This window comes from Nematolebias whitei, chromosome 4 (assembly GCF_014905685.2).
Source record: "Nematolebias whitei isolate Nwh7 chromosome 4, NemWhi1, whole genome shotgun sequence".
Classification (NCBI taxonomy): Eukaryota; Metazoa; Chordata; class Actinopteri; order Cyprinodontiformes; family Rivulidae; genus Nematolebias; species Nematolebias whitei.
In genome coordinates, this window is record NC_056501.1 from 5008677 (window position 1) to 5026145 (window position 17469).

The 17469-nt window shown below is 40.9% G+C and overlaps 1 protein-coding gene across 1 annotated transcript in view; it reads right to left on the reverse strand.

Moving 5' to 3' along the window:
* Positions 1–9458: 9458 nt before the first annotated feature.
* Positions 9459–17469, reverse strand: part of npm1b (nucleophosmin 1b) — a 25098-nt gene continuing 17087 nt past the window's right edge. The window contains exons 9-11 of the mRNA XM_037675611.1: positions 14008–14103; positions 13857–13931; positions 9459–9899 (exon numbers count right to left, since the gene is read on the reverse strand). Of these exons, the coding sequence (XP_037531539.1) occupies positions 9855–9899; positions 13857–13931; positions 14008–14103 (216 nt within the window). The 3' untranslated portion in view covers positions 9459–9854. The remainder of the gene's footprint in view (positions 9900–13856; positions 13932–14007; positions 14104–17469) is intronic.

The window sequence follows — 17469 nt, forward strand, 5'->3', positions numbered from 1 at the left end:
TATGGTATGGTATGGTATGGTTTGGTATGGTATGGTATGGTATGGTACGGGACATCCACCAAGAAATGGAGAACATTCCACAAAACTAACAGATGAAAAATAAATAAATAAATAACTAGTCTTTTAAACATGGTCACAATTTCTCTTAATATGATTTTATGTGTTTTGTTTGTTAAAACTTTTTTTTTAATTAAAGAAATACCTTTAAGAAAAGTCCAAAATGTATGTAACTCCCACATGAGGCCGCCAAAACATGTCGCCTCAGAGTTGTCCTAAAAATGTTGTTTTTAAAAATGCGCCTTATTTAAAGAGGATTATTTCACATTAACACACATCAATGCATTACTGACTTTAAAGCTTAATTAAAGATTAATAACCAGTAATATTGGAACGCTTTTTGATGTACGTAGTTTGTTTTTCTAAACTAGATGCACAACTGTCTTAAAATTCAAACATCCCTTTAAATTGAGGGAAGAAAAGAGGGCGGAAATGTACATGCCTGCAGAGACACGACCTTACATTTCTTTCCACTACAGAGTGTGAAAATCTTGCACATCGTCAATCAGACGTCCCACAGACAAACCCCTGCAGAGACTTTGATTGGACTGACTTTAAAAAATGCTGCGGTGAAACACCTTGAAACAAGACGTCTCAGAAAGAGTAGCTGCAGCCTCAGTATTCTTGGATCTGTGGAAGAGCACACTCTGAGAGCAGAGCGAGTCTGACGGTGGTGTTAACGTCCCTCGAGGGCAGTTTAAAGAACAGTGTAAGGTTGCATAATCTGGGCTGGAAATTCATGGAAAAGAGCCTGGTTTGAGAACGATATGCTGACACTTCCAAGATGTCTGGAGAGGAGCGTGTAAAGTAACGGTCTTGGCAGCAACATGAGTGAATATATCAAATTTGAAATTTGTAGCCTAATTGATTCTGGTTGCTACAAGCCGTAATAACGGGGAAAAAAGTGATGAGAAATTGATGTTTGTTTCAATCAGTGATTTGTGATTTGATATTTTGAATGGGCTTCCAGCTGTGAAATTCTTGACCATTTGTTGGGCTGTAGAGCATGTGTTGTTTGCACAGATCTCTGCTGTCTGTCAAATCAGTGGATGGAAATGGTCAAGAAGCAGTTTATCAGTCTAACAAAAGCAGAGCAGAATGATCTTGAACATGGATTTCAGAATGTAAAAATCTAAAGAAATACATTCTGACTTATTGCACGTAGTCATTTTCTGTTACTCTTGACGACTGCATACCCTGCAAACATCCATCCGTCATCTTCTACTTGGTCTGAAGTCGGGTCTCGGGGGCAGCAGCTGGATCAGGGAGGTCCATTTCTTTCCACAGCCTCTTCCAACTCTTCTGGGAGGACTCCAAGGCGTTCCCAGACCAACCAAGAGACGTAGTCTCTCCAACGTGTCCTGGGTGTTTCCTGGGGTCTCCTCCCAGTTGGATATGCCAGTAGCACCTCCCTGGGGAGGTGCCCAGGGAGCATCCTTACAAGATGTTAGAACCACCTCAGCTGGCTCCTCTCGATGTGGAGGAGCAGCGGTTCTACTTCAAGTCTCTCCTGATAACTGAACTTCTCACCCTGTCTCTAAGGGAGAGTCAAGCAACCCTGCAGAGGAAACTCATTTCAACCACATGTATCCACAATCTCGCAGCACGGTGGCGCAACTGGTAGAGCTGCTGCCTCTCAGAGAGAAGGTCCTTGGTTCAAACCCCGGTCCAGGGGCCTTTCTGGGTGGAGTTTTCATGTTCTCTCCGTGCATGTGTGGGTTTTCTCCGGGTGCTCCGGTTTCCTCCCACAGTCCAAAAACATGCATGTTAGGCTGATTGGTAACTCTAAATTGTCCCTAGGTGTGAGTGAGAGAGTGAATGGTTGTTTGTCTCGTTTGTCTCTATGTGTCCCTGTGATGGACTTGCGACCCGTCCAGGGTGTACCCCGCCCCTCGCACAGTGATTGCTGGACATGGGCACCAGCGACCCCCATGACCCAAAACTGAATAAGCGGGTAAAGATAATGGATGTATGGATGGTATCCACAATCTCGTTCTTTGGGCCACTACTCAGAGCTCATGACCAGAGGTGAGGGTAGGAACGTAGATCGACCGGTAAACAGAGAGCTTTGCCTTACAGCTCAGCGCTCTCTTCACCACAACGGACCGGCGCAGAGTCTGCAATACTGCAGACACTACACTAATCTGTCTATCAACCTCACGCTCCATTCTTCCCTCACTCGTGAGCAAAACTCCAAGTTTCTACAGTGATTCTAAAACACAACTAGAGCATGTTTTAACATTTTTTAAATTAATTTTGTAATTTTATTGGCCTGTAGGAAAAGTGTTTAGCTGCACGTTGGACAGTTGGTTAGCCTTGTGGCCTTACAGCAAGAAGATCCCATGTTTGAGTCCAGGTTGGGGCCTTTCTGCAAGGAGTCTGTATATTTTATCCAAACATTCAAGAGTTTTCTTCAAGTACTCCGGTTTTCTCTCACCGTCCAAAAATATTCATGTTAGCTTTACCTGGCAACTCTAAACTGTCCAAGATGTGAGCGCTTGCCTCATTTATCTATCTTGTCACTCTGGTGGACTGGTGACCTGTCCAAGCTACCCCACCTCCCTCCCAATGACACGTGAATCTACGTGCCAGTTCCTCGTGACCCTGAACGATGAAGTGGGCGAAGAAAATAAATTGATGGGTGAAAAAGAGAATATTTCAAAGCATCTGTATGCCTTCAGTCGTGTGTTAAGATTGTTAAACAGTGGAAGCTCCGACCAACAGCACAGAAAAATGTGCACAAAATGAGGGTGGAGGCAGGTGTGGGTGCTTCACCTTTCACACCCGCGTTTTGACGTTGTCGGTAACGGAAGTTGAATCAGCGCTCGTCCCATCACAGGCCCACCTTCTCTAGCCTCTGCGCCACCACTCCTGAAATCAAGTAACTTTAATGCCTTTGAACATCTTCAGGTTCTTTGACAACTAAGTGACAAAGCAGCAAAGTGCGACGAGGACAACAAGTAAAAATCTAAATTAATAAAGTTTAAAAGATTAAAAGACTGAAAGGTAAATGAAATGAATGACAGCTCAATGTGAAAAACAAAGACCATCATCTTTTCCTCCCACTGCTGACTTTTAAACATTTTAAGACTTTACAATCTTTGTTGCAACACCACAAACTAATAAATAATACTTTATACTGCAATGAGCATTTTCCTTAAACTGGGATGCTTGTTCTAAAGTCCAACTTTCCAAGCAGAATACCCATTCCTGCGTGCTCTTGTTTGTATTATACAAGTAACGGGTTCTTCCAAAAGTACTAGTACTAGGAATGAGCAAACAAGGAATTCTTGGTTTCTCTTAGATGTCGCCTACTGTTCTTGTAAAACTTTTTAAATGATGCTGGTTTCTAAAGGAGATGTGTGCAGAAGCAGTCACAAAGGAATGTCACCAGAGCACACAGACTGCAGTCTTGTCTTCACATGGACACTTTTCAGTCCAACTGTCCCATATCTTGTGACACCTGGATTAAAGCAAAGGGCAATACTTCCCTAATGGCTTAATGTTGTGTTTGGCTGGTACCTGCTGAGTACTGATACCATCACCCTCACATGTACACCTGCCTTGAGTGGATTTAAAGGCCTCCATCCAAAACTAAGAAATCAAACACTGAAAAGGGTATCCTGAACTATGCACGGTGCATTCAAAAATGTATTTTTCTGTACGTTTCCAGATATATTCTGAAATGCAGGTATGTATTCAATGCAAGCAAAGCAAACAAATCTGTGAGTATATATGTACAAGTACATAAATGTTCAGACTTTTTGATCCCGGGTGGTTCTTCTAAAGACATTCAGATTGTTTTTCAGCCACTTCGGCTGTTTCCGTAGGTAAACAAACCCACAGGTTTTGGAGGCCTTTGTGGGAGTGGTGGCGCAGAGGTTAGAGAAGGTGAACCTGTGATCGGAAGGTCGTCCGTTCAACTCCCTCGACTGACAATATCGAAATGTGGGTGGGAAAGGTAAAGCATTCATACCTGCCTCCACCCTCATTTGCCTCTCTCTGGGCTCTTGAGCAAGGCCCTTAACCCCCACCAGCTGCTTCCCTGTGCGCCCAGGAGAGCAGCTCTCTGCTCCACACAGAGGGCTGTGGTCGCTCGGTGGTTTGTTGCATCAGGAAGGACATCCGGTGTAAAAACAATCGCCATGTCTTCGTACGAGTTTGTTCACTGAAGAAGGGAGCAGCTGAGCGAAGAAAGAAAAAGGTGTTTGTCAGACTTTCAAAAAATGTGCATACTTTGTTTCTTATTTTATGATTTATGTTTTTAACGAATGACTTTGTATTGAGTTCCTATAAATATTTTTTAAAGTACTTTTTATTTGGCCCCAGTGCGAATCCCTTTGAATTTACTGATGCAGATTTTGGAAGGACGAAACTGAATACGAGAGAAAAAATTACACCAAACTGTCAATGCTTGTTTCTGAACAACAGCAAAACCAGCAGACGCACTATTCTTTAATAATGTGCATGAGCGTTTGGATTTTGGTGTGTCAGTACCTCCAGGCTGGTTCAGTCGAACCCTGGACTGGAATTCAAGTCAGCCACAGCGGGGGGATTTCCACGTGCCTTTTAGCCGTCGTGATAGCAATGTAAAATTGTGCGTCATGCCATGGATGCATCCACTCACTTCTGTGTGCCTACAGGGCAAAAAGCTCTTCAGCTGACAGTGAAGTAATGTTTGACTCACACTTCAGGTAAACTCTTAATTAATTTCTCCCATTATGGGATCTGGATCTGAAGGCAACACCTGGACTTCAGTGCCATCCAGTGGTGACAACAAAGACGGTTGTAATGTGGGAACTAAAAAAAAAAAAAGACAAAACCTTTTTGTTTCCAGCAACTAAATGTCAGATTTATTCTAATCGCAATACTTTACAAATATATGTTAAAAGCAACATATCTAAATCTATTGAAAGTCACTGACGGTGTCTATAAACTGTTTTCTAAAACAAATTCTGATAACTGGAAGCCTCAGAAGGGACTTCTCCATCCATCATCTTCTGCTTGTTCCAACGTCGGGTTGAGGGGGCAGCATCTTGAGCAGGGAGGTCCAGACGTCTCTGTCCACAGCCACCTCTTCCAGGACTCCAAGGTGTTCCCAGGTAAACAGAGACGTGGTCTCTCCAGCGTGTCCTGGGAAAAAAAAGATGAAGTACCTTCTGCTTCTCCTTGAATCTCCACCTTATCGTGGTGGAGTTTGTGCGCCTGAATAATCCCAGGAGCTTTGCTCCAGTATGTTGGGGGAAGAATCAGTTTTGTTGTGTTTCCTTGACTGATGAAGCCTTCCGGATCGAAGGCGAAATGTTTCAGCACAAAAAAAAGAAACTGTCCAGATGACCTGACTGAAAAATGTTGGACTGTATACCTGGATTATTGAGCATGGACTTTGTTGGCCCCACTATGGTCCGCCAAGTCAGATTGGTTCTAGATGACAGGTCAAAGGGCGATTCCAAAAATTCATGGTCAGGAAATATCAAAGAGCTCAGTGTCCCTTGCCCGAACATGGGTTACCGGGGCCCCACCCTGGAGTCAGGTCTGGGGAAAGGGCTCGTCGGTGAGCAACTGTTGACCGGATCTGTACACAAGAGGTCTGGTCGGGCTCAGGTCCAACGAGCAGCATGGGTTTGACTTCCTGTGGGCCCACCACCTGCAGGAGGGGCCATACGAGTCAGGAGCACGACTCCAAGGGCAGTGGCTGAAGGTGGAGGACTTGGCGCTCAGCAGGCTTAGGTACAAAGGTAATTAATCTTTTATTTTTATTAAACAATTTAAAAGTCATGTTGAATTTTTTAATGGCTCAATGGGATTTACCTGTCTAAATAAAGGTTGAATGAAAAAAAAAAAGAGCCTGAATATTTCTTGAGGCACAAATTTATACATTTCTGGAGTCCATTGCTGAAGTTAAATATATTATAGTTTGGAAATTGTCAACCTGGTCATCTAAAACAAAAATATATATATTTTTTTAGTTTAAAGACAAATAAATCATTCAGGTTAAAGGCAGTGGACCCAAGGTTCATGTGACAAACCTAACCAGCCATCACTGTCATTTATACTTGACCATTGCCCACATAGAGGGTTGTATTATCCCTATTCATGTGAAATAATAGAATAAACTTTATAAAATGAGCATTGGAAAAAAACTAAAAAATACAGATGCCTTTTCTTGGTTATCAGTGGACACAATCCTGGTTAGATGTTTGACCAGTCGTGGCAGAGTGGGTTCCAGGCGCCTTCGAGCTTTAAGCCAAGCACCTTCTGATATGTTTGACAGTGCTCGATTTGTAAATCAAACAATGATGGACTGCAAACCAGTGTCTCCCCCAGAAATTATTGAATAAAGTAGATGCCATTTCCTGCATTCTGGTGTATTTTAATGGGATCAACAATAAGTAGCCTGACCAACAGCTCTCCTTGTGTGAATAGAGCAAGCTCCGCTTCTCTCAAGCATCCCAACCCCTCCTGCTCATGTACGACAACCTGGTTAGCTCAGCACTCACCCACACCACTCCACCTGCTCCAGTATCTCCATTGCCACTGCCTTCATGTGCTTCAATTCTCGGTTTAGTCGTACAATGAGAAAACTTTTTTTTTTTTTGTATGAAAGTAAACGGGACTGATTTTTTTTATGTTTTGATCGGTTATTTTGACAAATTTGCACCGTTGTTATACATGATGTGTCATAGCGTGATTACCCATCAAACATTTCTCTCATATTTTTAATAAATAATCAAAAATTTTTTAATGACCCACTTAAACTGTAAAACTGATTTGTAATTTAGTTGTGCAGTTGAATTATATTTTTGAGTTTTTAATTAAGTTGCCCATGACTGAACTTTTAGGGTTGGAGATTTTTTTTAAGGGTAGAAGTGGAAACGCTTACTTGAAGGGGCAGCTCTGATGTGATATTAAAGCTCATAAAGGTTGTGTTTAAAATGAGTGTTTATGTAATTATTTTCAGATTACACGTCAAATATAGGTTTTATTCATTCAAGGCAGTCGAATGAGTTCATAACTTTATTATTAGTAAGCCTGAGAGTTACCAGATTCAAGAAAACAGTTATTGGAACACATCCTGTCAAAATAAGAGTTCCCGCATCCTGTTCCAGCAGGATCCGGCTCAAATTAAACCCTGGTTAGAGATGAAAACTTGATGTCAGTGTCACAACCTGCTCATTTAAACACGCAGCTATGCTCCGAGTTTAAACTTTTGTTTTGAAGTTATCATTTTTTATTCTATTTCATTTCCACCACATTATGACGCTGATTCTGTGCACGTGAAAATTAATTCCTCACCTTTACTTCTCCAATCTTAGTCCTGGTGAAAACTCAACGTTTTAACAGAAACAATGAAGATAAATTAAATAAAAACAATCGAAGCCCGCCATGTTGGAGGCCAGCTCAGTTTTTCAAACTAAAGGTTTTAAGATGGTAATTTTCTTCACTGCTGACATTTGAAACTACCGTCATTGGTTGCAGTTTTATTTGGACACATTAAGACATAATTTAATAATAATAATGCACACAAAAAAAAAAACAGTGACAAAATATATGGAATAAAATTAGACAAAAAAGGAAAATAGTCAAAAGTTTTGAAAAAAAAACCTTTAATAGCAAATTAGAACATACATTGAAAAAGGGAGGCTAAATGTTGAAACAAAGAGGCTGTAGGGAAAGTTAGAAGAAGCAAATATTTCAAACATGGTTCAGCTGCCAGCTTTAAAAAAAAAACAAAGAGGTTTATTCACAAAAAATAATGTTCATTAAGTCTGACAAGATTAACTTGTAGAAACGACCTGAACGTTAGAAAAAAACTAAACAAACACTTCAACTTCAGGAAAAGAACTGAAGCTCCAGGTTTAGGGAAATCATCAAAGTACAGTCATTTACGTCACGTCAGTTCGTTAAAGAAGCTACAACTAAAAATCTAAAGTATTTTTAACTAGTCCTTTAAAAATGACTCGGATCATACACTGGAGCTTAACTCTTCTCATTTAGAAACTTCTGGAAACTCTTCCTTGTGCAGGAAACTTTTCCACAGAGATTTTCACCTGATAAATGGAGAATGACATTCCTAGTAATTCGTGGATTCATGGCTTGTGAACTACATTTTTTATAAGTAAAAATTACTTTTGTCTTGGATTGCTGGCAAATTAAAACAACAACAAAAAAGTTTTCCGCACACTGAGATGCTTTGAAGTGAGTGGACGGATTTCTCTATGATTACAGTACTTTTGCCTGGATAAGCCAAATGCAATATGACACATTAACAGTTTTTCAGAAACAAAAACGGGTGGAAAGAAAAGACACTTGCAGGCTGATGATAAGAAAATGATCCCGGTATCGGCCGTAAGCAGTCCCGAATCCTCAAGTTCACACAAATCAAGACAGAATGATTCCTGGTTACATGCAAGACTTTCAAAAACACAGTCTGATATTTCTCCTTTCATCGTTTGCACAAGAAAGAAACGAGTCGACAAATGCGACGAGCAGCGTCGGACAACAGGAAGTGCTGGAACGTCAACCTGACTTTGAACAGCCAAGGAAGAGCCAGCACCTGATCCACCAGCGCCACAAAGGACTGTTCATCTGCAGATGCTTTTATTTTGTAGGTACAATTTGAGTCTTTTGGAGTGTGCAGATGTCGCCTTCACTTCGATACATTTTGCCTCCAAAAACAGTTTTTTTGTCTTTTTTTATAATCTTATTGCAATCATTTACCCAATTTACTGGGTTTTCTGTTCAGTGTTGACGGCATATCTTGGATTTTATTCATTATGGCTATAAATCAGGAAAACTTCAGTCAATTTGACAAATAGCAACTTGACCGGGGTGTCCCCACTTGTCCCGTTTTGACCGCTGGGATAGCCTCTAGCCTCAAGCCCCCCCACAGAGAAATGGCGACCCAAAGAATCTGACCCTGAACCTGAGAGGTGCCTCCTCCAGCTGATCCACAACTTCACATCAGATCAGCGTACTGGATGGATCTGGACCTGCACATCTGGGATTGTTGCTGAACCGTTTGTATTATATTTTACAGCATATAAAACCGGTTATATATTTGTTAATTTGGCCGTTATTAAACGATGGCAGTTCATCCTTTGACTGCGGTAAAAACAGTGACCTCTGCTGTGTTCTTACACTTGAGTTTAGGTTTAGATCACTTTAGAATTTGGTAAAGACCAGATGTTTTTGTTGAAATCTGCCCTGATATGTAAAACACTAGAAGTGAACAAAAGGTGGTAAATGTCAGAACCAAGAAACAAAAAGCATCACTCTGATGATCTGGTACAAAGACTGTACTAAAACGTTCAACAAAATACTTTGAAAGCTCTTTAAAAAGCCTGGAACACTTAAAGTCTAAGCAAAATGTTTAAAAAAGGAGTTCAGGCCATTTGTACAGTTTGGTATATTTAATGATCAACGTGCTCCTGGTACATTCTGGGTTTACAGCTAGCTTTACTTTAAAACAATGTGATTTCATCTGAATTTATTCTCTTGTTGAAAATTAAATCTAATTTTGCTTTAAGTTGAAATAAAGTTGACCTATTTCCCTCCTATAATAAAATACATTTCAGGTAACAACAGGTAAAATGCTTAAAGGAGGAGCAGATTAAAACCACCTCTGCACAGAATTCACGGCCTGGTTCACGTGATGTTAGTGAAACAGCAAAGAATAATTTCATGTATCATTTAGTTTTCTGATCACAGACCTTAGAAGTACTGACTAGATACGAATGTGTTGACTGTGCCTTTAAACGTCTTGCAGGAAAACGCAGAAACGATCCTTCTTACTGTTACTTCTTGAGCGTTTGCAGAAAACTCCAGAGATCTTTGACCACCTGAGGAAGGTGAGGGGAGAAGGAGAGAAAGAAAGAGTAAAAAATATAAATCATCTAAATGAAGTGCTAAACTGCACGAGGCACATGACTCACTTTTACTACGACATGAGTTTTGTGCCTGTTGCCTGTGGGAACGTTGAGTTTGGATGGGGCTGTTGGGGGAGCGACGAGGGGCTGGGTGGGGGCAGCAGCACATACCAGAGCGTATGACTAGGTGCTTCAGGTCTGACAGATCTCAGCCTTGGCTGATGAAACCAAAGCACTTCCACAGATGTTTCTACACACTGGGATCAACAAGCTCTCCCAGACCCGGCACCACCCCCACTCTCCGCCTGTCCACCCAGCCCGTGTCGCTCCAAAGAGCTTCCACCTGCTCCAACTGTGGAGCTCAAACCCCAACTGTCTGGACAGTGTGCTTCCAGTGACCTCCTTCAGAGGCAGAGCTGCTCTGAACACGGTGCAGAAGATGATAAGGCCTGCACTGAAGACGTTTTGTTCTTCAAAGAGCCTGTCAAAACTTTATTTACACACATTAAACCTATCACACAAGCACTGACTGTAAAGACTTTGTGCTAAAACAAAGTGTGTGTGTTTTTTAAAGAGAAATGTGCTTCATTGACAAACTCGAGTGTTTTATGGAAAAAAAGAAGGATTTCTGAGTTTCTAATTACAACAGCTGCATTTGATACAGTTGATAACAATATTTTACTACAGAGGCTTGAATATGATGTTGGAATTACAGGAACGGCTCTAAATTGGTTTAAATCATATCTATCTGATAAGATTCCAGTTTGTAAATGTAAATAATAAATCTTCTTCATATACCAAAGTTAGTCATGGAGTTCCTCAGGGCTCAGTGCTTGGGACAATATTCTTTACTTTATATATGCTTCCATTAGGTAAAGTTATTAAACAGCATGGGATAAATTTCCATTGTTATGCTGATGACACACAGTTATATTTGTCCATTAAACCCAATGAATCCAATCAGCTACTTAGACTACAAGCATGTCTTAAAGACATAAAAACCTGGATGACCCTTAATTTTCTCCTGTTGAACACAGACAAGACTGAGGTTTTGGTTTTTGGACCTGAGCACCTTAGGAATACATTTTTCAGTCTTTCTCCCTCCTTAGATGCATTAATCTGTCCTCCAGCTCTAATGTTAAAAATCTTGGTGTTATTTTTGATCAGGACATGTCTTTTATTCCATATTTTCCTAACAGAGCACTTCGCTCTCAGGCTGCAGGTTTACTTGTGGTTCCTAGAGTTTACAAAACCAGAATGGGAGGCAGATCTTTCAGTTGCTCCTCTCTTGTGGAACCAACTTCCAATCTCTGTCTGTGAGGCTGACACATTGTCCAGTTTTAAAACTAGGCTTAAGACTTTCCTTTTTGCTAAATCCTATAGTTAGGGTTGGCTTGGGTTTCCTGAGCTGTCCCTTAGTTATGCTGCTATAGGCTTAAGCCCCCAGTATACTGCCGCGTACATCCATACGCAGAGGTACGCACGTACGTACGCAGAGGTACGTGCGTACCCCCCAGCATACCCTCCGTGCAAAGCTCACATTTTTACGACCGCATACGCGGTGTCGCACAATAAACTGCCCACCGATGGACTGTTTTGTATGCGACACCAATGTATTAAATTCCCCTTCTTCATCTCTGATCTGGCCTTTTCTTTTGTTTGCCAAGAGGCAGTGATCTCTTCCTCCTCCGTTGATGCCATGACTGAAATGTTGAGAAATGAAGGAATTTGTCACAAGCGAATTAAACTCAGGTCCAGCGTGGCTGCAGGAGGGTCTGGAGATTTCCTGGTGGGCTGGTCTGATGTGTGGGCTGTAGAACCATATCTTTTTATCTTTTTATTAACAACATATAAACACAGAACACCGCTGCGTGAGGCTGCCAGCGCTCGCTTGTTTTTCTTTTTACCGACCTGTCAATCAATCCAGTAGGCGTGTCAGCAAATGACCAATCGGCGACCTCAATTTGTCCTGAAGGTAAACGTCCCTTGTCTGTGAAGCTGCTCTGCAGCTGCTCGGGGTGTACGCTGGAGTATAATGTTTGAACCCTCTGCGTACAGTACACGCGTACGTACGTACGCGGCAGTATACTGGAGCCTTTAGACTGCTGGAGGACAAACTGACCACAATTTTCACTCTACTACTGTCTTTACTTACTCTGCTCAACCTGTTTTGTATTTGTAATTTTTTTTCTATCCTTAACATGTGGGTTTTTTTTTGTCTTTCAGGTACACCTGGGCCTATAACTGGACCTACACCTAGACCTACCATTCTGTGTTCGTCTGTCTCTCCTTCCTGTCCTCTCAAACCAGCCGGTCAAAGCAGATGGCCGCTTGTCCTGAGCCTGGTTCTGCTGGAGGTTTCTTCCTGTTAAAAGGGAATTTTTCTTTCCACTGTCTCCACTGTGCTTGCTCAGGATGGGAGACTGCAACGAAGCCAAGATTCATCTTGTCTGCTGGATTCCTTAGATAGAGAACTTTACTAATTGGCTTCTATGTATGTGAATGTTTCTGTAAAGTGCCCTGAGACAACTTTGTTGTGATTTGGTGCTATATAAGTAAACTGAATTTAATTGAACAGCCAACAACTGCATGTCATTCAAATACATGCAGTCTGTTTATGCTAAAAAAAATAATAATAGGAAGTTTTAAATTACCAATCAGTACTCTGATGTTCCCCGTCACTCAGGGACTTGAACAGTGGATGTTTGTAGTTTTTGAGATGAGTGTTTTTCTGGACTGGAATGGATCAGAGAATGGAAGTGAACCTGAATGTTTTTTGGTGCAAGATACTCTCAGGAGTTACACACCGTGTAGTTAAACAGAGGTTGCTTATTATTTTTTCTTGTCCGAGGCAGCACAGACGATGAATCCTGATGAGTCAAGAAGCAATTTTATCCACCACCAGGTGCAGTGGTGGAGCCAAAAGGGTGGCCAATGGTGGCCTTGACCACCATAGGTCTTTGGCCGCCACAATCATTTGAGGAAACTATGCTTTCTAATGTTTATATTTCTTAAAAGTATAGTTTCTTCAAATGATAGGATGACCAGTTTACATACATATATGGATGGGCGATCTGGGATTTTGACATGACAACCGAATTTTTAAAAGAAAAAGTTTTGTGTGTTGCTGCCTTGCCATCACGCCATCGTGGTTAAAAAGACTAGTGCTATTCACATACATCAGCTGTAGCTGAGTGGTATAGCAGTCGTTCTTCAATGGAAGAGTTGGGGGTTTGCTTCCACCAGCAGTCACATGCTGAAGTGTCCCTGGGCAAGACACTGAACCCCTCATTGCCTCTGATGTGTGTCCCATCAGTGTATGAATGGGATCTAAAGTTCTGATAAGTCCTTATACAGATCTAGTAGAGAGCTATAGGAGTATAAATGAGGGTACAGATTGTGTTGTAAAGAGCTTTGAGTATCTTGATAAGATAGAAATGTGCTATATAAGTACAGTCCATTTACCATTTACCATACATCCTTTCATTCAGGCTACAGAAGACTAAATCCAGTGAATCCCAGGGAGTGAGTTTGCCTTGGCAGGTGTACTTTCAGAACAGATGCTGAGACAATAAAAATATGTTTAAAAAAAGCTGTGCTGTATACGTTTCAGGTTTACGAGATACTGCAATGTATGAGGACAGAGTGAGGAATAACAACACATTCTTGGAGAAGTACCACTGAAAAGAGCTTAGAAATGTTAAGGTTTGCATAAATGTGCCCACAGCTCCAGATACTCGACTAATGAAAGTATGTTTTACAAAAGTCTCGCAGGATATAACACTGCTGGGCCTGGCTGATAAAACTAAATGCACCGATAGTGGTAATACAGAAAACTGATATAAACAAAACTTGATTAAAGCAAGAAGTCTACTTTTGAATTTATTGAAATAAGGTCATTTAAAACTGCATACATTAATCATTACTTACACTTTTGTCTGTGACTTTATAAGCAGTCCTGGCATAATTTTCAAACTTCTGTTCTGTCTTCGGTAGTGGTTTCCCCTGAAAAAAGAACCATTAAATCAAAACTTACCAGTCAGTGAAGAGGAACACCTTGCAGAAAAAGAGATGGTCTTACCTCTTTGGCTGCTGTTGCTAGTTTATTCCTAATCTCAGACAGAGATGGAGATTTAGAAGTGCCAGCCTGGGGTTTGTCTTTTCCTTGGGAAGGTGTCTGAAAAAAATTAATACATTAGAATTTAGACTTGTAGTTAAGATGATGCCTCGTAATTTCTGTTGCTATTTTAGTCATTTAAAATTAGGTTCAGGTCTCAGAAATATTTAGTTTTTATTCCATCTGAACCTAAAACAAAGCCGCAACATGACATGTGAACAATTAATTAATTCGCTGACCAATAAGCCGTCTGGACTGCAGCCCTAACGTGACCCATTTAGTCTGGGTCTGCGTTTACGGGCTTGGCATTGGCAGCTGGAAGAAGATTAAAGCATTTAGAAAGGACAACACATTCTTGTTTAATTACATCTTTTTCTTTTTAAAACAAATACACCAGGTACAAATTATGTTATTTTTTTTTATTGTTTGCAATTAGGAGACTTTCTGCTGAACAATACAACAGTTTTTTTCTACTGAGGGAAATTTACATTGACTGAAAAAAGGATGTGCAGTCATTGTTTGGTCATTTCAAAAGCACGGCTTTCTGTTCAACTGGACTGAACGATCAGCCCATTAAAACGTTTCTGCCACAAGCAGTCTTTATTTTATCCTTTCAGCAACATAAGTGCTTTCCCCCCAACTTGATGACTCTCCTGTGTTTGGGAGGATGAGAGCAGCATGAGCACTTCACTTGAAGACTTGTGGGCGTGTAAAGAACTGGACAGTCGAAGACCCAGAGGTCCTGTATAAGAAAGTGTCTCAGTGTGACACACACACACACACACACACATGCCATATGGTACGACTGCATGTTAAACAAGCTATGGATCCTGTCTCTACACGCAACACAAGAGTGGAATCCAGCAAAATTGCAGGGTTTCAATGATAGGAAGAGGCACATTTGAAGGCAACAGAAGTAATGTACAGAACAAGCCTTTAACTATCCAGGAGCTACGACACAAACATCTCCACAAAGACACAAACAACGTCCAACGTACTGTTCTTTTCTTTCCAACCATACCTGACACTTCTAAACATCCCACTATTCTATACTGTTTATAGTAGTTTTATTTCCACGTGAAAAGTTCTTCACTGCTGATCAGGAACAGCTGGTTTCAATTACTTTCATAAACGTGCAACACATTAAACCAACAAAATCATGATTAAAATAAAGTAATATTAAAGAAAAAAAGATTATTACAACTGCCATACTGTAACCACACAATCATGTGAGTAGGCCTGTCAAGATAACAAATTCGGCTGGGCGATTAATTGTCTCAGAAATTAAACACGATAATTAATTGCGATAAACGATAATACTGTTTGAAATTTGACAATAATTAGTAGTTATTGTCAAATTTAAGAAGAAATGTTGGTTAATTTTGTGTCTAGTACCTTTTTTGATCACTGGATGGCAGTAAAAGACTGTTTGGACCAAAGGATAGACAGTGAGGGAGCGAGCAGCGTGTCTCTTTAAGAAAAATGGGAGGGAGGCCCCTTGACGTGACATGGGCTGTCTCTCTTTGGTTGTCAAAATGGCAGAAGTTCAGTGTGATTTGATCTCTTTAGCAAAGCATTTTTCACAAAAATCCTTTAATTAAAAAAATCAGTAAACAAGTTCTCAGCTTCTTTTTGCAGAGAAAAAACAACTTTTTACACGAAGGCAGAAGTTTCAACCGTGAATTTTGGAGCTTCGACAAGACAGAGGTTTTTTCCCCCGAGGTCGGCCTGTTAGCTTAGCTCGTAGCTTAGCTGCTTTTAACGATCCAAAAAACATGATTTTGAACGGTTAAAACAGATTTTAAAGAGAAAAGAGAAAGGGAGGGGTCAGTGAAGAACACCGGAGTCGAGCCTTTTGTCATCCAGTGTCTTCAGAAGAGACAGACATGAAAAAACAATAAAGCCAATAAATGAAAATGAGATTGATAATTTTCATTTGTCATGCGATTAATTGATTTATTGTTTATCGCAACAGGCCTACCTGTGAGTATCTGATAAGTGTATACAATGATACCAAGCACAGGCAAGTTTCAGAAGTTTTTTATACGATCATAAATTTAAATAAACCATTTCTAGCATAAAATAAAAAATAAAGGTTGAATGAATGAAAAAAAAAATCTAAACTCTAAAGTTTACACTTTTAAAACTAAAAATAAACTGGTTCTTATCGAGTATTAAGATTTGGTACAAACAACAAACAAATAAAATACAAATCACAGCGCTTCAAGTTTTCCACATTCTTTACGTTAGTCTTATTCCAGATTGTATTAAATTAATCTCTTTCCTCAAAATTCTACACATAATAAATAACCCATTATGACAATGTGAAGACTTTTTTTTTTATTTTTGCAAATTTATTAAAAATAGAAAACTAATAAATCACATTTTTATGTAAGTTTTCACAGCCTTTGCCATGAAGCTCAAACTGAGCTCAGATGTTGTTTCCACTGATCATCTTGAGATGTTTCTACAACTTCAGTGGAGTCCACCTGTTCAGTTGATTGGACTTGATTTGGAAAGACACACCTGTCTATAGAAGGTCCCACAGTTGACGGTGCATGTCAGAGCACAAACACCAAGCATGAAGTCAAAGGACTTCTCTGTAGATCTGAGACAGGATTGTGTTGAGGCACAAATCTGGGGAAGGATAGAGAAACATTTCTGCTGCTTTGAAGGTCCCAATGAGCTCAGTGGCCTCCATCATTTATAAATGGAAGAAGTTTGGAACCACCAGGACTCTTCCTAGAGCTGGACGGACATCTAAAGCGAGCGATCAGGGGAGAAGGGCCTTAGTCAGGGAGGTGACCAAGAACCTGATGGTCACTCTGTCAGAGCTCCAGTGTTTCTCTGTGGAGAGAGGAGAACCTTCCAGAAGGACAACCATCTCTGCAGCAATCCACCAATCAGGCCTGTATGGTGGTAAAGTGGCCAGATGAAAGACGCTCTTTAATAAAAGGCACATGGCAGACCATCTGGAGATACAAGGCACCTGAAGGACTCTCAGACCATGAGAAACAAAATTCTCTGATCTAATGAGACAAAGACCGAACTCTTTGGTGTGAATGCAGGTGTCACGTTTGGAGGAAACCAGCTCATCACCAGGACAACACCATCCCTACAGTGAAGCATGGTGGTGGCAGCATCATGCTGTGGGGATATTTTTCAGCAGCAGGAACTGGCAGACTAGTCAGGAAAAAGGGACAGATGAATGCAGCGATGTACAGACACATCCTGGATGAAAACCTGCTCCAGAGAGCTCTGGACCTCAGACTGGGGTCATTTTTCAGCAGGACAACGACCCAAAGCACATGGTCAAGATCTCAAAGAAGTGGCTTCAGGACCATTCTGAAGGTCCTGGAATGGCTTCAGGACCACTCTGTGAAGGTCCTGGAGTGGCTTCAGGACCACTCTGTGAAGGTCCTGGAG